The sequence below is a fragment of the Amia ocellicauda genome, chromosome 12, assembly GCF_036373705.1.
Source record: "Amia ocellicauda isolate fAmiCal2 chromosome 12, fAmiCal2.hap1, whole genome shotgun sequence".
In the NCBI taxonomy this organism is placed as follows: Eukaryota; Metazoa; Chordata; class Actinopteri; order Amiiformes; family Amiidae; genus Amia; species Amia ocellicauda.
In genome coordinates this window covers 9,492,502-9,516,309 of record NC_089861.1, presented here as the reverse complement: position 1 = coordinate 9,516,309, position 23,808 = coordinate 9,492,502, and the positions used below count along the sequence as shown (strand labels likewise).

Genomic DNA, 23,808 nt, shown 5'->3' with positions numbered 1-23,808 from the left:
AGCAAGATTTCTGGCTCCCAGGTGACTTTTATACAGGTAACGAGCTGAGATTAGGAGCACTCTCTTAAAGGGAGTGCTCCTAATCTCAGCTCGTTACCTGTATAAAAGACACCTGTCCACAGAAGCAATCAATCAATCAGATTCCAAACTCTCCACCATGGCCAAGACCAAAGAGCTGTCCAAGGATGTCAGAGACAAGATTGTAGACCTACACAAGGCTGGAATGGGCTACAAGACCATCGCCAAGCAGCTTGGTGAGAAGGTGACAACAGTTGGTGCGATTATTCGCAAATGGAAGAAACACAAAATAACTGTCAGTCTCCCTCGGTCTGGGGCTCCATGCAAGATCTCACCTCGTGGAGTTTCAGTGATTATGAGAACGGTGAGGAATCAGCCAAGAACTACACGGGAGGATCTTGTTAATGATCTCAAGGCAGCTGGGACCATAGTCACCAAGAAAACAATTGGTAACACACTACGCCGTGAAGGACTGAAATCCTGCAGCGCCCGCAAGGTCCCTCTGCTCAAGAAAGCACATGTACAGGCCCGTCTGAAGTTTGCCAGTGAACATCTGAATGATTCACAGGAGAACTGGGTGAAAGTGTTGTGGTCAGATAAGACCAAAATCGAGCTCTTTGGCATCAACTCAACTCGCCGTGTTTGGAGGAGGAGGAATGACCCCAAAAACACCATCCCCACCGTCAAACATGGAGGTGGAAACATTATGCTTTGGGGGTGTTTTTCTGCTAAGGGGACAGGACAACTGCACCGCATCAAAGGGACAATGGACGGGGTAATGTACCGTCAAATCTTGGGTGAGAACCTCCTTCCCTCAGCCAGGGCATTGAAAATGGGTCGTGGATGGGTATTCCAGCATGACAATGACCCAAAACACACAGCAAAGGCAACAAAGGAGTGGCTCAAGAAGAAGCACATTTAGGTCCTGGAGTGGCCTAGCCAGTCTCCAGACCTTAATCCCATAGAAAATCTGTGGAGGGTGCTGAAGGTTCGAGTTGCCAAACGTCAGCCTCGAAACCTTAATGACTTGGAGAGGATCTACAAAGAGGAGTGGGACAAAATCCCTCCTGAGATGTGTGCAAACCTGGTGGCCAACTACAAGAAACGTCTGACCTCTGTGATTGCCAACAAGGGTTTTGCTACCAAGTACTAAGTCGAAGGGGTCAAATACTTATTTCCCTCATTAACATGCAAATCAATGTATAACTTTTTTGAAATGCGTTTTTCTGGATTTGTTTGTTGTTATTCTGTCTCTCACTGTTAAAATACACCTACCATTAAAATGATAGACTGATCATTTCTTTGTCAGTGGGCAAACGTAAAAAATCAGCAGGGGATCAAATACTTTTTTCCCTCACTGTATGCAGTTGCAGAAAATCATCTTTGATGTATTGTGATGAAGACTAGAACACACAATGATATCCACTGCCAAGTTATTTTGCTGAGCCAAGACAAAATGATTCAGGAACTCCATTTGAAGGGACTGTGCATCGGACACACTTTGGTCCTTAAAGCGTCATATATATTCTCTTCCAAATATTTCCACTTCTCATCATAGTTTTCTTTCCAACTAAATTGGACTATTTATTAATACAACCAGATAGGTCTATTAATTTATTTTGGAGCTAATCATAAAACCACCAGGAGCACCACTATAGCTCTTAGTTGCCCCAATGCCAACAGCCTCTGTGGTAGTGAGTTTAGTGGGTTTGTTCATGTAATAAAAAGCTGGTCGGTTCTATTGTGGTTTCCCAGCAAAACTTTTATATATATATATATATATATATATATATATATATATATATACAAAATAGAGTATTACATATTCGGATATATTTTTGAAGTTGCTTCTATTCATATCAATATGGTAATATATATGTAAGGAATTTCCTGGCACTACATTGGTTGTGCATATTTTGGCTGTGTTGGGGGGACGGAGGGGTGGGGGATTGGTGGACTCTATTATCTCAGAAACTTTGGTTTTTTTTTTGGTACTTTTGCAAGGATGTTGAAGGGTAAAGGTTTGGTTGTGGGAGCAGTGTTTTGGGGTTTAATTGTGTTTCTCATGGGGGCATCTGACGGCGCTCCACTGCTGATCGATGGCACTGTTGGCAGCAGCAGTGCAGTGAACCCCACTGAAGCGCTCAGTATTGATCACACGGGCAGCCTGGACCATCACAAGAGTAACACAAGTAGCAACAGCAGTGCTTTTAAACCCGAGCAAGCATTAAACAAAAGTGAAAGCACAAAAGCCCCGCTGCCAACAGCCGGCACACCAAATAATACCACAGTTATTAGTTTTCATAGTGAAGATTTGGATGAGAGCATTGCTAAGGAGGTTGAAAAAAGAGTCTGGGATGATAATGAGGAAGAAGAAACAGAAGAACTGGGTGAGTGTTGTGCAACTAGTTATTTAATTCGTTTATTTAGTGACATGGCTTTACAGAATAGTTGGTGCATGAATGCTTACTTCATATTTGCAAATGCAATTTCAGTGTTTATCTTTACAAAAGGGTGTATTTATATAGGCTTGCTGTTCTGTATGCATTTCGCTGACAAATCACTGACAAGAATGCCACATGTATTGTGCACTGCAATTTGTATGTAAATGTCTTTAACATTGCACCCATGCACACACATACTTTAAAAAGTAGAAACCATATGGGAAAACGAACTGCTTTTCCTTCCCTGTTGCAATAGCTGACAAATGAGACGCGTTTGCATTATGCTTCTTTTTCTTTAATAGGCTGCAATACTTTAACCATCCATAGTAGCCTAAAACTGTTTCGTTTGTTTTGCAGTTGTGTGCTTTTTGTCAGTATCAGAAATGCATATGTGCTTTTGTGGTATTGGTATTTTAAGTGGCTAAATGTTGGCTGATGTAGTATTAAAATATGAAAAGTGGCTACATTAAAGCGTCACTTGTAATATAATATTGCTTTTGGCACTTCATTAACATATCTCTGGCAAGTAGCCTAGTACAAAACAAATGTGTGATGAAATAAAACTGAAGTTTATTATCATATCTCCGAAGGCGTTAACCCTTAGGTCCCAGCATGACTTACTAGTCATATATAAGGACCTGCTAAATTGGTATAATATATGTTTGTCTTTGTCCAGACTGTTGAATGTTTGTGACATATATAATGCACTGGGTTAAACAGTGTTCTAATGTATTGTATGCATTTTATTTGCTGTTGGTCTAGTTTAGTTCAAGAGCTTTGAAAATCAAATTTCAATGTGAAATATTAGAATAGTACTTATATGATCACCTCTTATTTAAGGAGTAAACCACACTGTATGGAAATATTCAAGCACTTTTAATGTTTTAAATCACTTTGACTTGGAAAATTAAGTTGCCACTAGGAGCAGTTTTGAGGTTTTGCAGGACCAATATTATACCAAGATGAACTCAAAATTCAGCACAACGTTTGAAATGTTTGCTGCCATTACTCCTGTTTCTTGGAAAAATATTTGATTCCTATAAATAGTGTATTTGTTTCCCATTTTTAAACATCAATCTAGGTCTTGCTAGTATAACATCTAATACTGTAACAAAGTTTAGATTACATTTAGAAAATTAAGACAATACTGGTCATGATTGGAAAGTCAGCATAGAAATTGACCATAATATGGACTGTTAGGACTAATTAGGACTGATTCTCATTCTCTGGACAAAATAAATTATTTTATTTAGAGGAATAGTTAGAGGGGTGGGCATGGGTTTGGTTAGTTCACCTGTCCAAATTGTTCCTTTGTTTTGGTTGTTGTTTGGTCAATTTCGAGTGCCAAGTATTTTCCTTTTTATACCCCAATCTGGGTTCCTGTTTTGCTTTTCTGCTGGATTCATGCCAACACACCCTCACGCTGACCTCCAAAGAAACTTACATTAGTCCTCTTAAACATACGATGTCAAGCAAAATCTCTTGTTTCCTCACTTCAGTCCCAGAACTTATACAGCAGGGGATTACTGTGTTAATGGCCTGACAGACACAACTCCTACATATACAACCCAGCTGTTTGCATGCCATAAGCAAAGGATCCCCATCTAACTCTGCACAACCACATCCTGGCGCTGATTGGACTGTGTTTTTCATCACTTTTGAAGTCTCCCAGCTGCCATCAGTGAGTGGTACAGCTATGGGTCATTCTGTTGGGTTTATTTATTTAATATTTTTACCACATGAGTCATTCTCAAACCCCTGCTACTTGTTTGGGTCTAGAACTTGGGTCTTGCTTATGATACACAACTACATCATGAAAAAATATTTTGGAAGGATGTATTTCAATTTTGTAACGTGTCAGATGTTTCTGGATCAGGACACTAACAAAATAAATGCTAAGTAAGTAAGTCAGTCAGTAAGCATTGCGCTCCCTCATCCATAGAGAATTACAATGGACAAAGTGGACCACTGAGAGAAGTCTTTGTTAAAGTGCCTCAGAGATCATGTTGAACTTTTGGAGTGCTGGTCAAGGAGCGAACTGACAATGAAAAGCTCAATAAAAGAGCCTCAGCAATTGTCCTGTCGTTAGAGGACACAGCTGTAGGGGATTTTGTTCATTTTATTTATTTGCCATAATGGGTATGGACTTTTTTTTTTTCTGAGAGGATAAGTGATGATTCACAGTCTTATCATTCTGCAGTGGACAGCACAGCATATATTATGTAGTCAGCTGGGGCCACAGACAGGACTAATACTTTATCCTGAAAGTGAGCAATAAACAAAGATTGTTTGTTTAAACAATGCAACTTCATTCTTCCAGTAAGCAATGCAGCTTTAAGCTTTACTGGTTGTAACTGTATTTTAAAACACTACTCATGCACAACTAAAAACATACAGAGCTAGGCTAACAAAATGAATATTGCACTAATAATCTATTTACTTTGGATTATTGACAGCTCTAAAAGAAGTTGTTATTTGATATTTTGACTTGTTCCCCCGGTGGCCATTTCAAACAATTGTACTCATATCTGAACAGATTTGTTTAACAGATCCAATTTTTTCTATTGTTGCACAAATCTTTATAATGGTTCACCTTTGTGTAAAAGCTGGTTTAATTTTGTAGCCAGTTTGCCCCGGAGATCATCCAGGAGTCTTAAATTAGCACAGAAGCCAAGAAAGGTATGGAAGAAACCCCAAAGCAAAGCCAAGAAACCCAGGATCATTAAAAAACATCCACAGAATAAACCTCTGAGACGTATGTATTGAGCAGTGACACATACAGTATGAAACCTTAATGACAACAATATGAGCTGGTTGCCTTCATTAAGTAAGCCATACTGTATGTCACATTATTCTTATTCTTCTTCTTATTATTATTAAGTTTTCAGTTTTTTATCAGTGTGTTGATATGATTCTTTGCTTATCTGTCTGTCTCTGTTTCTCTTTCAACATGTCTGCTTGTCTGTATTTTTCTGTCTGCTTAGTGAATGTGCTCTTTGGAAAGATTGTAAAGATAAGGGAAATGTAGGCTTTGTGGCAGAGGAAAAGCTAAAGCAAATAATAAGAAATGTCCAGGGCATAGGAGAGGAAAAGAGACAGGAAGACTGAAGATGCAGTGTTAAAATGAATGACCCCATATGGCATTAACTTTTATGTCTTTGTCTGTTGTGCTACTGATACCATACAGCTGACATCAAGAGCCCACACACTCCCTTTCACTGAAACATGGTGGTCAGGGGTGCAGAGGTTCATTTGAAATCCCTGCCCCTCACCCCCCCTCGTTTTCCTCCACACTCTCCCCAATGTCAATTCTACTTTAATGTTATTTTTTAAGTCCTAGGTTGGAAAGCAAAAGTCTTTTATCTCAGTCCCAAACCGAGTACACTCGCATAACGCTCTTGGGGGGCCCCAGTTCAATCTGCCGTCCTTTGGCAGGGTTGGTGTGATGTGAGGAAGGGGCTGGAATTAAGGGAAGTTGGGAGGGGGGAGGTTGTAGGAGTCTGTATTTGTTCCAACTAAAGTGAAAGAGATGCTCAGGCCACAGCTGTTGAGGTCTTTGAATTTAGTTTTCATTCTCTTGTTGAGAGTTCCAGCTGTATTTGCAAAGTTATTTAACTAACTGCATCCACTTTTACACATCCCCCTCTTCATAATGTGAGGTCTGATGATAGTTTTGTTGGAATTGGTAAATGATGCATCACATTTCACAGGTGCTCCACTCTGGTCCTCAGGGACCTATTGGTTTTTCTGGTTTTGGTTCTACTTGCTAAATGACATGTATGAACCACCAGGATATAAAGACTCCTCACCCAGAGCTTGGAAAGTTTCCAGAAATCCTAAAATTAAAAAAGACCAATAAAAAGTGATTGGCTTTCCCCACTGTCACTTAAACACTAAACGAATGCAGAGTACCATGCATAATTGAACGACAATTTCTTCAGAGTAGTAGTTTGTCCATTGAATCACCAGTTGAAAGTCTGCACTAACTACATATTGCAAAATAAGTTAATGTGTATAAAAACGGTCAAAAAAAGAGTGCTGGTGTGTAACCTCCAGCCTTTTAGTATTTTGTAGGACAGGAAATTAACTTGTAGATGCCAAATATTTTATTTTGTATTCATTTTCATTTGATTTAAGTCTTGCTGACCACAGATTAATGAATAAAAGATCACACATTTTGGAATCTGTTAACTGTATAAAACAAAACAGTGTTGTCTTGTTTCCTTTAAGGTAGTCATAACAAACTAGTTAGGCACTAATTAGTAACTAATTTCAGGCCGGCTGGAACATGGGTATGAATTACAGGAAATAAACAAAAGATTAACATCTCATCTGAATTCCTCAAAGCAAGGCATTTCATTAACTATGGCACCCAAGGATGGGATATGTGGAGCACTAGTCTTTTTTATGGAGCTATAAACCCAGAAGTGTCCAGAGGAATTCCAGTTGCCTGTTAAATCTGTGCCCTGTATCCAAATGGTTACACAGTGAACAACTTCATAGCAGAAAATGTAAATTTCTGCAAATCTTTAATCTTCTCTTTCTACCTGCTGTTCTTCAGCCATATCCCAGACAGGGGTATAGCAAAGATATTATCCAATTTAGGATCCTACAATGTGCCTTAGCTTCAGAGAACTCCTGATGTTTACAAGGTCGTCTGCCATGTAAGACAATTTTATTATTTTCTTGATTACATATGTAGCAAAACTGCAGCAAGGCTCCTGTTTCCTGCAGATGTTATCTCTGGTATACAGCAGCTGGCGTACAACCAACCCTGCATGGTCACCTTAGTTGACTGTTTTTGTATTTAAAAAATATATAATTGATACCCCTTGTACTTAATGTGAATCACATTTTGTTTTGAAACTTTGAAGAAGTTTAAAGCTTTCAGATATCATTGCCCACACTTGTGAATAATCAAGGTTGACAAATGTATTCTTCACTTCCTCATTCCTTTACTCAGAGATAAAAAAATACAAATCCAAACTTGCTTCAACCAAAACCATTTACATCTTCTGTGTTTTTAGAAAATGGAGAGAAGAAAAACTAAACTGCATATTTAATTAACTGGATTTTTATGAAGGCTCTACATTTGTTTTATTCTGCTATGCTCATGCCCCATCCTAAGATAGGGCATCCTCTCATGCAGTTTCTTCAATAATTCGAATTTTGTCCTTTCACTGAGCAGGTGATGGTTTCAGCAGAACAGTTTATTGATTCCTCTTTGATTTAGTTTAAGTTGTGTAGCAATCTTATTATAAACATAAACATAATATAGGTCATAACATAACTTTTTTATCTGAAATATAATTCCTAAAAGTAATAAAGTAATAGGCATATAACAAGAGACCAGAACAAGCTAGACAAAGGCAAATTGATATTATTGAGAGAAAGATAATAAAAGCATCACAAAAGCCCACCAATTTAATTACACCTTAGATGTCTTGTAGGTGCTCCTTCCTTTGATCCTGAAACCAGAGGTGGTTTTCTCAGGCTCAGAAATGCTTTGTATTTTCAAATTATGTGTGGTGCCTCCTTGGGAGGAAGCTGTATTTTTGTTTTGTTAGTTTTTTTGCTGATAGCTGCACAATTTCAGGCCATGCTCCTCAGAAGAACATAAAAGCCAATAAAAACCAGATGTGGTTGAAAGAACCTGCAGGGCAGTGTATTGCAATTGCCAGAAAGTTGAGGACTAACAGTTCAAGTATATGGATAGTTATAAAACTGGGTTGAGTGAGTATAGAGCATGCTGTTCAGAAACAGTTATGGCATGATAGACAACAGTGAACTGCAATTCAACTTTTATTTTTAGCGAAATGCTGAACTTTCTTATCTGCAGTGAACAGTTCTTAATTTATAAAGATGTATACAGATACTTTGGAGATTTAGTTCATATTTAGTCATATGTTATATTTTAAATGTGTAAAATAACTCACCCAAGAGTCTAGAACGTCTCTTTTTTATTTTTTTATTTTAAAGCACATACTCATGTGCTTATGTAAGTCACTGTGTGATAAAAAAATAATCATCTCATATTTCATATCTACTAAGATTTCGAAATGAAGTGAAATTAAGATAATATTTAAAGAAATGTTTTGCAAGGCCAGTGATGAATTATTGAATCATCCGTTTCTTTTTCCTATGAGTTGCGTTCCTTAATTACAGAAAGGTTTTCCATGGATATAGTCTGATTAACATAACTTATATTAGACACAGAACACATATAGGATTTGCATTGTACAACAAACACATTTCACTTTGGTGTGTTGTCTGCCAGACTCCAGGACATCTCATGCATCTACTACTGACATTGTGTGTCCCCCTTGGTTAGCTTCAGTTCACTTAATTTTCCCCTTGCTTTTTTATATAAAGCACTCCCTTATCTCACAAAATTTCCTGGACGTTCTAAAGGAACTGAATAAACCTTCTCTCCCTCTTTGGAGGCCTCTCTCTCAAAGCACATTTATTGTTTTTAGCATACAGGGCAGGAGTATTGTGTCAACTGCTCCCCCTTGAGAATCCAGTGTATTTTGCACCAAACTGTAGATTAGAATCAGCCGACTTCAGCTGCTGGATTGGCTGCAGGAGCAAAGTAACTGGAAGCTCAGTTTACATGGAGCAGTTCTGCTTTTCATCTCTACGTCTGGCCCCCTGTTTTTCAGGCCGGCTGCAAAGCTCTACAGAGCCATGAAGCTTCCAGACATATTATGATTTGTAACAACAGACATCTCAATTTAATCGTGAGCGGTGGTGTTACTGTAATGCAGTCAGTCCTCATTCTCTGCAGTCGCACCGTTTCAGAAACTGCGGGTCAGTTTGACAACAGAGAATCACATGTTTCTGGCACAGAGAGGAAGAGGTGAGTGTCGAGGGAATTCTTGGCAAGAGCTGTTGTGCCATGAGAGCTGTGGAGTTTTTCAAGGACAATGTGCCGTGCCGTGATCCAGCAGGCTTCAAAGGCAAAAGGGTATTATGGTTTTAAACACAGCCAAATAAGCCGTTGGCAGGATCATGCTGAGTCAGCCCCATTCCCTACACACACACATACAAGAAAAATCTTCTAAAAAAGCAATGGGCTACAGCAAAACCTTTTTAACAATGACTGTGTGGTGTCTTTCTAATTAGGGATTCTGTGAATTAGTAGGAGGTTATTGAATATACTCGTTATTTCGATACATGGCTAGATACCTACAGACATCATTTTATCTTGTCACTTAAAAGACATAGAAAACATGTGAAACAAACTTTATACCAGGATACTATAATGTAAATAATTTTTTTTAACTCTAAATGTAAATGCAATAAATAGGTCATTCGTACCTGGAAATAAGAATGCAGAGTCAATTTACTGTGATTTGTTGCATGCAGTAAAAATTGTAGAAATGACTCTGTAACCCTGGGCTATACAAATCCAGTCTTTGATTGCTTTGATTTATCAACCTATTTTGACAAATATAGCAGAACTAGTGATGCACATGTCTGCATGGATCAAACAGTGGCTTGGTGTACAGGCACATGGATACATAATGTGTCCCCTCTGTCTTGTCTTTAAGACTGCCCTCCCCTGGGCCTGGAGTCTCTGCGGGTCTCGGATACACAGCTACGCGCCTCCTCGACAGAGCGGTTTGGACTGGGAGCTCACCGGGGTAGACTTAATTTACAGGTGAGCAGCAGACTGGCTTTGATGGGGCTTTCTTCACTTCTTGTGCCCGAGAGAAAGTTCAGTCAAGGGCCTAGCAGACCCAGAGAAAATTGTAAGGCACTTCTGAAAGAACCAGCATCCACAAACAGTGACATCAGTGAAATGCTGTCGAGTAAACCCCTTTCTTCTCGTAACGTCTTGTTTTCTGTGAATCCAGTTTTTAAACTCCCACTGTCTCCAATGGTATTCTGTCCTTGTGCGTAGTCCGGCATTGAGGATGGGGATTTATACGATGGGGCCTGGTGTGCGGGACACAAAGACACTAACCAGTGGTTGGAGGTGGATGCCCGGAGACCAACCTTGTTCACTGGAGTCATCCTGCAGGGAAGGAACTCCATCTGGAGGTAAGCAGTGTAGTATTGGGTTCTTGACTACAATGACTTTAACACTCAGTGTCCTGGTTGTCAATTTTAGTGAATAAAAATAACCACAATCCTTAAAGGAACATGTCTAGTACAGAACGGACATATAACAAGATTTTGTGTTTGCAAATGGTCTTAAGCTGCCTGCACGGACTGACCACTCAGGAAATGAACGAATAAAACAGATGGAAGCGGTCTTAAAAATAGCACACAAATAGCACACCCTAGCACATGATTTCACGAACAGGACAGGTTTTGAAACTGATCTTATTTCTGTTGTCCACAGCTGGGATTGGGTCCATACCTATAAGGTCCAGTTCAGTAACGACACATACAGCTGGACTAAAAGCATGAACGGAACAGAGGAGGCTGTAAGTATTCGTTGCACAAATCCACACTGATGGCAGAGATGCGCACCGTCTGGCTGACACATGTTTGGCTGTTTTGGTCTCTGTTGTTTCTAAATTTGCAAATCATGAATCAAACGCAATAATATTTACAAAGACTTCAGGCTCACATATTGTTGGTGATTGGAAATTGAAAATAACATTTTAACATTGTGTTAAAAATTCAAGGATTGCAATTAGTAAATAATAACATTATTAGGTAGTTGGTGGTGGGTCAATTATGCCACACTCTGGAAAAGTAACTCCTGGCTCACAAGGCCCAGCCTGGCTCAGACTCCTTCATCTCGGCAGCGGTGGACAGACTCTCTGGGCACAAACCAATTTTTTGATTAGCTCAATTACTCTTGGCAAGCCAGAGAGTCTCCCTGGCTGTCTCTCAGTAGTGGCTGCAGCAGGGCGCTTCTTGGAAAGATCTTGCTGCCACACTCTCCTATTTCAAGCAGTACATTCAGCCTTTGCAAGACATACAAAAGAAATCAGCTCATTCAGATGCAGTTTGCTTTACCTCACTCCCTTATTCTGCATCTGTAACATAATAAAGATAAATAAACTATCCTACAAAAATACCCCTCCACAATGTCCTCCAGCATTTATTACTGAACAAAGGTAGGAGGGCTTTCATTTTCTCTTCTTTCTAACTCTTTTTGTTTAATCTTGAAATTAGGTGCTGTGTGTTTCTTGTTATTATCATGAAAAGTATCAATATAGATTTTTTAATCGACAGAAGGAGAATTTTACTCTGCAAATGGCAGTAATGTGTCTGATTTCTCTCTTCTGAACTGTGCCTTTAGATATTTGAGGGCAATGTTGACGCAGAGACTGCTGTTCTGGCCACTCTCCCTGAGCCGGTCGTGGCACGTTACATTCGCATCAACCCTCAGACTTGGTATGAGAATGGGACCATTTGTCTGCGTGCTGAGGTCCTGGGCTGTCCCCTGCCAGGTACTGCCACCTGGGGCCAAAGAAGGCCCACTGAGCAGCCATGTAAAACATACTGTCTTCATGCACTGATTCCCATTAGGGTACAAAGCTCAGCATACACAAGAAAATCTTTCCACAAGAAAATTGTTTCCAGATGCATGTTATTTTTTTCAAAAGTTGTCAGGAACATTTTAAGGCTATAGAGTACATGAAAGTTGGAATTGCAAGTGTTAAATGTGAGTAACGAACTGCATTTTATGTGACTTGTTTTTTTCTTTAACTGCTATGCCCTAGATATCCCTGCAGCCTTTCAATTTCATTGAATTTGTGCTTTGAATAATTAGAAAAAAAAAAAAAATTATGATTAGTATAAATGGTAATAGAATAAACTGATTTGTTAAAAGAAACATCAAGAGAATTAAATGTGGAGTCCACAATCTCACCATCAAAAAGTTTTTCATTGAGCTAACCCAGCCAGCAATATCCACATGGAATTCTGTACACCGATGGGCATCATTTATTTTGCTTGGCAAAGCTGGCAATATCTATGGAGGACTTGGTTTTCTGCTGCTGCATATCAATCCAAATACATTGTTTAAATACACCTTTTGACATTTTTTGAAATTGCTTAGAGATGTGCAAAGTTTAAAAGGGGTTTGTATTAAAACTGAGGAATTATTTAACACAGAAGTTAACTGCCTAAAAGAGGCAGCTGTTACCAATTCTGTAGATGGTGAAAGTAGTGTTTCGTCTTATAGCCAAGTATTCACAGAACACAGACAGCGTTAATCAACTGACGATGCTTAAATAGAAACAGTTTAAAGCACAGGACATTTTCTTTCATGAGTGAGTGAGTGTTAATATGCTGCTTGTGAACAGCCATGTGATTCAATTTATTGGGCAGGTCTAACGGATCTGTGTATTAACAAAAGGAAACTAGATTTTAGTAGATTTTTTACAGAATCAAAAAGTTCAGATGTTACAAGTTATAAAAGTCTGCTTGTTATGATGATTGTGCAACTAATGGACACCCAGCAACCACATTCTATAAAAAATAGTTTTGCTGTGAAATGCACACAATGACTCAGATGTTCACAAATGATGGCAGAAATTCCTTCATTCTCCTTTCTGCAGATCCCAACAACGCCTACGGCTGGGAAAGTGAGCAGGGCTCCACTGATAAACTGGATTTCAGACACCACAACTACAAGGAAATGAGAAAGGTGAGACAATGGTTTAACTGATCTGTAATAGAAAGCCTTCAGTCAAATACACTTACTTTGTTACAGTGAGAGCAACTTGTAAAATAAATTAATGAGAGCATAGAGGTCATTAAATTCATACGGGGGACAGTAACACTGACTAACTGAATTCGCTTTTTTGTCATGACATATTCCATAGTTGCTTTCGTTCTAATGTGTTGAGTGAAAAGAAGTGGCGTGTTACTGAGAGGTCCTGATGCCCGTTTCTCCTTTCGTAGCTGATGAAAGCAGTCAATGAGGAATGCCCTGACATCACTCGCATCTACAGCATAGGGAAGAGCTACATGGGACTCAAACTGTATGTCATGGAGATCTCGGACAATCCAGGGAAACACGAACTGGGTGAGTGACACTGGACCCTGTACAAGCTGCTGGCTCTGTTGTCCTAGATGTCTGGGGAGAGTAGTCAGTATCCGGTCTCCAGAGTGTACAGATGTCCAAATACAACTTAATTGGCAGAATAAGGATTGTCTAATATTACTTTCAGAGCTGAGCTTCCAAAGGTTTGACCTTGAGGTGAATACAATACACTCACTCTGTTTGTTTTTTAATTAAAGGCAAGGATAGGGGTAGAATTTCCACTTGCTATTATCATTAGCAATCTGTGTTTTAAGGGCCCCCTTCTGTGTTTATAATGACAACAAAAGCAATTATAACAATTACAACAACAATGAACTGAAGTACTCATAACCACGGTTAACCCCGACACTTGAGACCATGGACAGAATTTGTCTAGTGAAGTGTTTACATGTACTTCAAAATTAAAATACAAAAATAATATGTTCAGTTCCATTTCTTTTCATTTGTCTACTTATGTGCAATGGTTTTAAAGAGAAGACAGAGCCCTCTTAGATCACTACAGTGTGGTTTTCAAGAGACCGAATAAACAGTTGGCTGCATAGTTATTTCTAAAACCTCTTCTGGGTCACTTATTAAATACAGTTCAAAGGGTTTGTATAAAAAAGGGTTTATATATTCACTTTCTGCACCTTATAAATCACTTTGCACCCAACTGGTTTGCTGTTGGTACCCATGCATGACTTTTTTTTACAGTGTGTTCAATCATAAACATATTTTTTACATTACTCATTCAGAAATCATATGAACACCAAGCATATCTTCTGAAAATATTATTTCTTGAAACCTTTTTCCCATTAGTGGATTCTGTTGTATCCTATATTCAAAAATGTGGAATGTCTTGACAGCGCCCCAGTAATGTATGCAATTCTTTGCATTGGTTAACTGGATTGGAAACAAATAGCACAATGTTTCAGTACTTCACTCTGCTGTTCAAGTGGTAGAGGTATAAAGTTGGCTCACTTATCATTTATGCAAAGCCCTGTCCAGATGTACTAATATGAGAAGGTTTGTATTGGCTGTATTACAAAAAAGAAATGGGTTTATGTGTACTGAACTGAGGACATTTGCCAATTTGTACAATCATTAGAGCTTTCAGCACAGAGAAGAGTGAGGAGGAAGACGGTGAACAAGTAGCCAAAATAATTGTGTTTAGCATCTGCACTTAGGGTTTAAAAAAATGCTACCTATTGTTTCCATTTATTGCTACAGTGACTGGTCTGTTTTTGTTAGAATTAAAATGTTTTAAAAGCAAGAGGAGGTGAGGAGTGTGAGGTGAGTTAACCAGCCAGTTAAAAAGGCAGATCATTTGGATACAAGTTACACCCAGGACCACTTCAGTTTGTGATTCACTTCAGAGAAGAGTTTCAAGAAAAACACTCACTACAGCTGGACTCAGCAATAATAAATCTGACCGTAATTGTAAACCAAGTCTTAGGAAATCCCCAGAGTGTACAACAATACAGGTGGCCAAACATTCAGATGCCTTGTTATTAACACAACTATTCTGCAGGACAGTGTTTATAGTCTTAAAATCCTGTTGGAAATGATGTTTAAGGAATCATGGACCAATTTACAATATTTTAATAATATTACCCTGCTCTGTTTAAGTTACATCAAAGCAGATGGCTCTTTTTATTTGCATTGGTTGGGTGGTCAGTAACAAAGGCACCATCTTTAAAATGCAATGCAGCTGTCCAGTCAGTTTGAGCATTCATTCATTTGAGCTACAGGACATTCTTAGACAGCTTACAACAACATCATTTTTTACACACTTCCGATGGGGATGAAATACTGATATGAATTAGTCATGTTTGCTTTAACAGGAAAGAAAAACAAACTTTGAACCTATAGAAAATGCTTTCCTCTTCTCAACACAGGCGTCTTAGTCAAGGTAGGAAAAACAAAGTTATATAAGCAAAATAATTTTCACTCCAGATGAACGCTGACAATATTATATAATATGCACAACCTGTGATTTTAATTGAAGGATACAAAATTAATAAAAGTATAAAAATGCACTTCAAAGCAAGAAAAAGAGGGAGGTCATATTTGAAATAAACAGTTTGTGAAGCTCTATGCAAATGCCCGGTTGGCCTGCACATTTCAGAACTGGAAACCTGAGCAGGAATGAGATTAGTGTGAACCCAGCTAATGAAAAGGCTTTTGTTATAACAGAGCAGGGTTTTGATTCTGAACAGAAGCTGGTAGTCAATGGTCAAGCAGCTCCAGTGGAGGAGTGTTTAACCTGTGAGGCGCTTCTTTCCAAAAATAACTATGAACGCAGGGACCACAGTGTTCCTTTGCGATTCTTCAGCAGATGACCTCAAGTACAGAAAAATAATCTTAACTGATGCGTGCCCCTCTTGGTAATGGGAGGAAAAATATTTTTACTAAAGTTCTCCATAATACTAATAACATTGTGGGGACATTAATCAATCTGCAGTTTTCAGGTGGAAGAACTTATTTGAAGGGAAATAAGAAGAACTGCTACACATTAGATCTCTACCAATCAACTTCATTCTAGGACTGAATGGATTTTGAAAGAATTGGCTGTATATTTACCTGTAAAATGTAGTATTTGGTGTTATTAGTCAGCTCTGTAGGATTAATATAATTGTCTTGAATTAGAACCTCAGTTCCATTATTATTATTATTATTATTATTATTATTATTATTATTATTATTATTATTATTACTATTTATTGGCAGATTTTTGTTTTAATATGAAAAAGAGTTTTGCAAGAAATTCATCTGGTAATAACTGTTGCCCTTAATTTCCCCCCTAGATCTTCAAGAAAAATAATAGCCTGCTGAGGTTGGAATTAAAGTGTAGAATCCCATATAATTATTGCTCCTAAATAATTTAGGTCATCTCTTCTCTTCATTTATTGAGATGTGTGAGTGATGTGAGGTCTTCTGATTTGATTGACTTTGGGCGGGTGGGGATAGAATGTATTCCTGATTTTTGGAGAGTATTTCCTGCAGGATAAGGCAGTACCTCAGACCTGGTGTCCGTGTCTTTGCAGGGGAGCCGGAGTTTCGCTACGTGGCCGGGATGCACGGGAATGAAGTCCTGGGCCGGGAGTTGGTGCTCAACCTAATGCAGTACATGTGCCGCGAGTACAAGAAGGGAAACCAGCGCATCGTCAGACTGGTGGAAGATACCCGCATCCACCTCCTGCCCTCCATGAACCCTGACGGCTACGAGATGGCCTACAAAAAAGTGAGCAGTGTTATGTACTTTTTCAATGCAAGTAGGGCTTCTAACGCTCTAATTCCTTCCCTGGAGAGCCACAGTGTCTTCTGGTCTCTGTACCAGCTTTCTAGATATTTTATCAGTGAGACATACATAACATCATTTTGAGGTATTTCACGGTTGACACATGTAAAACCTCTGATTTAAGGAGCACTGTTTAGAACATCATTTGTGGCCTGGAGAGATGGATTAAATTAATCCAGTTAATCAGACCAGTTACGTTATTGGGAGCTTGATTGGAATAAAAGCCGGAAGACACTGTTCCCATGTATTAGAGACAAATACTTTCCAATCTGCTCTTTGTTGGTTTTATTACTAGATTTTAATCATGTTAGGGGTTTATGGTAGAGATGCTTCAAAGATTCACCTATTTCAGAATGTCATTATTACTTTACAGTTTGCAATAATCCTGACTCAGACATCAGAACAAATAATCATAATAATAGTAATAGCATTGTTAATTATATTAGTAAGATTTTTTTTATCATGGCAGCATGAATAGTTTTAACTGAAAGTTTTAAAGCTTCGTCCTAATCAGTGAAAATGCATTAAACGACAGTCTTTCTGCAAACTACTGTGTCTGACATGTTGTGCTTTCCTAATCTCCTTCCACCCCATTAAGGGCTCAGAGCTAGCCGGCTGGGCCATGGGCCGCTACAGTTACGAAGGGATCGATATGAACCACAACTTTGCTGACCTGAATTCTGTCATGTGGGATGCACAGGAGAGGGAGCAGGACAAAAGTAAAGTTGTCAACCATTACATTCCCATCCCAGAGTACTACACTTCGGAGGATGCATTTGTAAGTGTGTGTGTGTCTGTGTATATAATAGAACATTTGGTAAACAATGGTTCAAACATACCTCCTTCATACCACACTTCTACTTTACACCAATTCCACCATGCACACACTATAAATATATAGTATAACTTATGAAGTGGTCTTAATTAAAAACAGACTTATTGTTTTTATTAGATTTTAGCTTATGGTTACTTTTGGTGAATTGAGGAATTACTTCTAAGTTACTGATTTAACGAGGAGCCACTGAAAATATGTTTTGGCAGGTTGCTTTTAATTATGCTGTTCCTAACTGGGAGAAGTCTCTTACTAAAGTCTGACTGCTGCCCTGAAATGAACAAACAGTGCTTGAAAGAATACCCCCAAAAATGCACCTTATTGAAATTAATTGCACATTCTGACAGCAATTAGGAAATAGCTGACAGGCTTAAGGAGAGGCAGTTTAACAAAGCTGAAAGAAAACATATGCGACATGCAGTCTTTGGTCACTGCAAGCAAATAACCAGCATTTAAATAAATGTTTCTGTGGCGCTGGGGAATCGTTCTCTTGTTTAAAAAAAGCTTTTCTCAGTAAAATAAACCACAAAAAAGAGGGACATAAATTGATCTGGCTTTGTAATGCTTGCATTCGTTGTCATTTGATTCTCTGTAAATAGGTTAAATTGAGCTTGAAGCCAAAGGCAGAACAACAGGAATATTATACATTGTTGTTATAGCTGCTCCTATTTCGAGCTGCAGGGCTAGTACGTTAAATATGCTCAGTAACTCTGTCTTGGCATCTGTGCAGATTGTCTCTGTACAGTTACAATGCCAAAAAGATTCAGTGTTTATTATTTTGTCTCACTGAATCAAAGTATGTGTGGAACCCTTTGTGGGTACCAGTGGTCTCCTACATCTTTAAAAAAACAAATTAGCAGCTTATCCTTTTTACTGTCGATTTATGTGTGCACTAAATATGTGCATGCCTGTCTAGCTGACTATTTTATATTCTGTAAACACCAGCTTTAGTAACTTATTGAGCTAAAGTTGATATTGAATGCAAGTGCATTTTAGCCAACATGAACAACAAAAGCAAATTAGAATTTGTGTGATTTCATTTCTTACCTAATTTTTTACTTACAAATGGCACCAAAACAATATTTCATAAAAATATCAGCTGCCAAACAAAGTAAGTTAGTCCAACTTCCATGTAGGTAATAAACAATCAATAACATAAGAGCAATGGCATGACTAATTAATGGCAGAAATATCTCATCAAGCCAATTCTTATCAAATTTCCTGAAAGTCACCCTAAATAATTAGTCACCATTGCTTGCAGTCATAAAAGATGGAGAAACATGGAGAAATGTTCCAGCTGGAACACATGCAACACTTGTAGTGTCTGTTTTAAATGTAATTTATTTACTCTGTGATGCTGTGGTTGCTATTTTTCCATATACACATTATTTCCATGGATTTGGATGTTTTATAGCTATTCATGTATAACCCTTCTTGCAAAGTCTTGCAGTATTTAAGTTTTTGTTTGAATCTATAAATAAATATTCGCTCATTTCTGTTTGGCTAATAAATAGAAAATAACCCTTAGTTCATGTAACACAGGTCGCCTCAGAGACCCGAGCAGTAATCAACTGGATGCAGAACATCCCCTTTGTCCTGAGTGCCAACCTCCATGGTGGAGAACTGGTAGTCACCTATCCATTTGACATGACCCGGGACTGGGCTCCCAAAGAGCTGACCCCCACCCCCGACGACAGCTTCTTCCGCTGGCTGGCCACTGTTTATGCCACCACCAACCGCGCCATGCTGAACCCTGACCGCCGCATCTGTCACTATGAGGATTTCATACGACAGAACAACATCGTCAACGGAGCCGACTGGCACACCGTACCGGGCAGTGAGTACCCAATAAGCTGGGTTTATTTGCACCTCAACAACTTTCAGCGTTAGCACTTTGTGATGTAGCGCTCATGCTGCAGTTCCCTCAGTCAGTCTCATCATTTTCTATTTACATACTAAGCAGATTGTAACTAATTAACAAGGGACATTTAAATGATGTACTGCATAGACTTATGAACAAATAATCTCTTGATAAAAGATGCTAGCACAGCAAGGTTTGTTAAACATCAAGATGCAGGGTAACCACAGAATGCAGAGCCTTAGAGATAAGAGCTACATTTTGCAATGATAGAAACAATATATACTGTTGAGAAAGCTGTGTCACAAGGTACAAGGAGTAACATAGAAACACAAAGTCAGCTTTTAAAACTCTAGTAATATGAAATTTAGTTCATTATTTAAAGACTATTCCATATTATTATACAAGCCTGCTTTTGAAAAGCTTTGAAAGATATGTTTATAGAGGTGTTCAAAAAGAAGCATCATATCTTTGTAAATGTAACTGTTTGGGGCACCAAATTAGCTCAAATGTTAATTTCAAGCTTTGCTTTTGTTTTCTGTTCAACTGTATATTTGACACAGAACAATATGTTTGACATTGCATTAGTATTAAGTGTAAGCCGTGTTGTTTCTTGTGTAGGTATGAATGACTTCAGTTACTTGCACACCAACTGCTTTGAGGTGACAGTGGAGCTGTCCTGTGATAAGTACCCCCATGTCAGTGAGCTTCCTATAGAGTGGGAAAACAACAAGGAATCCCTGCTCATCTACATGGAGCAGGTCAGTGCTCTCTCTGCTTCCCAGCAACATATTTCTAAAGCAAGCTTCAGTTTGTACTCAATCCACTGAATGACACTGCCACAGTTGCAGTTATTCAATAAACCGTGCTGTGATTTACACATGACTCACTCACATAGATACTACTGAACTCTCGTTGGGGTGCCAAACCTTTATTTAACTACCGCCTGTCCAAATCTCCCCATCATCCTTTGTGTCTCTCTCTTCTACTCGTGTCCACAGGTCCACAGAGGCATCAAAGGTGTTGTGAGGGACAAGGATACAGAGGCTGGCATTGCTGATGCCATTGTTGTAGTGGATGACATTGACCATGACATTAGAACTGGTAGGCAATCACGTCACGTCACTTTGTTTGCTTTGGGTCCACCTTGCTTATTGTTTTTCTTTCTTAATAGACGGTGGCAATGAACAAGACTGTTATAAAAAGCTAAACACCCTATTTAAAATAGCACACACACACACACACACACACACATAGGCCTATATAAATATAATTTATATTAAGCTCTATCACACCACAGTGTACTGTGAGAAGCACATATATCTGTAGTATCTCAGGTATCTCTGAGAGTTGTCTTTGTTTAAAGGTAGCCATTTCACATTCTTGTTGTTGCTCTGCCATCGACACAGCCTTCGATGGAGATTACTGGCGCCTGTTGAATCCGGGGGAGTATGAGGTGACAGTCAAGTCAGAAGGCTATTTCCCCTCCACCAGGAGGTGCAACGTGAACTACGAGGGCTACGCCACCATCTGTGACTTCAGGCTGACCAAGACACCCAAGCAGCGGCTGCGAGAGATCCTGGCCAAGGGAGGCAAGATACCCAAAGACCTGCAGCTTCGTCTGCGACAGCTTCGCCTCCGTAAACTGAGGGCCAGTACCAAAGCTATCAACCGGCGGCGCAGGGTGTACCAACAATCCTGAGCCAGACAAGAGATGCTCCCTGCTACACAGTCTTTCAAACAGTCTAAAGTAGAGTTCTTCATGTCCTGTCCCTGAGGGCCACATTTCAGCAGGATGCATAGGTGTTTCTAATCTGCATTAGATACAGGAAACATTATTCACTGAATTATGAATAAATTATCTATTAAAGAGCACTGGATGAATGAGAGGATCAGATTGGAATTACACTGATTTAAAGTAGTTAACAGGGTTCTGAGTGCTGTACCTCATCTGTTCTCTTTTAATTTTATTTTTATCAAGCTATAAATATTGTGGAATTGTAACATTTCAATATATATCCCTGCAGACACAAAAACAGCATCCTTTGCTGTTCAACCTTTTGTTGCCACTATGCCAAATGGTGTTAAGCAACAAAAAACACAACTACATGAATGGAAGTGCAGGCTTTAGGAATGTGAATAGGCACAGGATTATTTCAACTTGTATCAATGTGTCCATAGTTATCTTGAACTGAACAAAATTACCTCACTTTGGCCTAGCCTAATTCAAGAATGTGACCTTACAAAGTGCAAATCTGTACTCTGATGCATTTATATTTATAAGCATTAGAAAGTGGTTACTAATTATTGAACCTTTTACTTTAACAACAGTATTCTACATACTGATCTTATATTTTTTTGTATATGTTTGGCTCATTCTAAAATTTAGTTTAACAGAATGCAGAGAATAATCTCCAGTGAGTGAAAACTTCTTTATAAAAATAAGAACAACAGATGAACAGATGAACTTCAGCTTTGTAATGTGTTCACTGAAATTAGTTGAAACTATACAGAAAGCTTTTTTGAGTGTGTGTATGTGTGTGTGTGTGTGTGTGTGTGTGTGGGGGGGGGTGGTTGGGTGGGTGTTTATGCTTTTCATCAGATGTAATTTGTTTGATCATAGCTTAAAAGATTGTGAAAAAATTCTAAAACACACACAATATCTGCAATGCTGTAAATGTACAATCTTTAAAGAAAAGGTTACATAATCCAATGTAAACTGGTATTTAGATGCAATGCAGTTGGAAAGGGCATGATAACTGATGAAATATGTGAAATTAGCATGAGTAAACAGATGTGAGTGTGAAATTCTTACAGTCTGGAACTGGTAAGAACAGTTACAGTGCCTATAGAAATTTTACACCCCCTTTAACCTTTTTCACCTTTTCTTGTGTCAGTGCCTCAGTTTCATGCATTTAAATTAGGATTTAATATTTGGTGGATGCACCTTTGGCAGCAATTAAAGCTGTGAGCTTTAGGATAAAGCTTCTTCTTTAGGATAGAACTTTTTGCCACATGCCTACAGAATCTACTGAGCATTTCTTTGCATTCATCGAACAGGATTCAGGGTGTGCTTTCTTGAGTACCATACAGGCCAGATTTGTGGATCAATACAATATAATACAGGTGGAGGCCACTAAAATTGGCACGTGATTTTGAAGGTGATTGCTTACACCTGAGCTAATTTAAGATTGCTGTTAGGGAGGGATATTTATCCAACCAAGCTATTCAGTTTTTATTTTTAACAAATGTTCTACACATTTCTAGAACATTTGTTCACTTGGAAGTTGTGTGATAGGATGTGTAGATAAATGGGAAAAATATTTTAATTCCAGGCAACTAAAGGTGAACATTTTGAAAGGTGGTGTACTGTAGACTTTCTATACTCACTGTATGTGAATAACATATGGGAAATGTTTAATCATTTTTGTTTAAAATGTTTTAATCCAGATTTTTTATTTTGTATTTTCATTCTTTCATGGAAGAGAAAATAAAAATGCTGGCATTCTCAGGTCCTTGCGAGTCAAGTGACTGTTATAAAAGGATCTTTAATAAAGCTTTGCTATGTTTCTGTCTTGATTCTGAAACATTTTCTTCTTGTTACAATACGTGGTTGAACCAGTCCTGCTACAGGTGTCATTATTTTTTATTTGGGGAAAAAATGTATGTGAATGACTTGTATTGTCAGCAATGTTAGGGATTTTGTAATGTCTAGGAGCAGCCAAACTATTGTATCATATATTCATTTATTTATTTACAATAGCTATAGAGAGTAATTTTATGAGTTTTACATCAAGGAGCTACTTTTTCAAGCATCAAATTAGTTATTTCGAAGCCTCATTTTTGTTCCATAAGTAAACTAAATTGTCTTTTGTATTAATATAGTTAGTATAAGTGTGAATGCCTAGAGAAGGAACTTCAAGTGCAGTTTAAACAGGTGAGTTTTTAGGAGGTGACGCAAATAACGAGTTCACAACAGGGGCAAGCTAGTGTAATATTGCTCATGAACTGGATACAAGTATGGCTAGCAAATCGAAATATGAATAGTGCATTGATACACAGAAACCTTCTTCTGTTCTTTTATAAACCATTTGAGTAAATATTTTCTTAGAAAATGTAGTATGTGTATTCTCTATTATCCACAGACACTCAGGTTGATTCTCAGCTCTGGATATTTTATTCAATGCATGCAAGGGAACAGCACCCTCATGAAGTGATAATGTAACTCTTAAAGCAATGGCAGAAATACAGACAAATACATATATGTAGTTTTGATGGGCATATTGGTTAGGAGGGCACACAGTGTCCTTGGTGCTTTTCCTGTAAACTACTACTAGATACGCCTGATTGGATGCAAAACTC

The 23,808-nt window shown here is 38.5% G+C and overlaps 1 protein-coding gene across 1 annotated transcript; it reads left to right on the top strand.

Annotated features, from left to right (window-relative positions):
* The first annotated feature begins 1,964 nt into the window (after window positions 1-1,964).
* LOC136764328 (probable carboxypeptidase X1) lies at window positions 1,965-23,025 on the top strand. Its single transcript, XM_066718291.1, has 13 exons — window positions 1,965-2,408; window positions 10,016-10,125; window positions 10,369-10,508; window positions 10,813-10,897; window positions 11,725-11,875; window positions 12,989-13,077; window positions 13,335-13,458; window positions 16,503-16,699; window positions 17,355-17,534; window positions 19,131-19,425; window positions 20,068-20,207; window positions 20,448-20,550; window positions 20,856-23,025. The coding sequence occupies exons 1-13, from the start codon at window positions 2,024-2,026 to the stop codon at window positions 21,146-21,148; spliced, it is 2,292 nt and encodes a 763-aa protein (XP_066574388.1). The 5' UTR covers window positions 1,965-2,023; the 3' UTR covers window positions 21,149-23,025.
* Window positions 23,026-23,808: the final 783 nt, after the last annotated feature.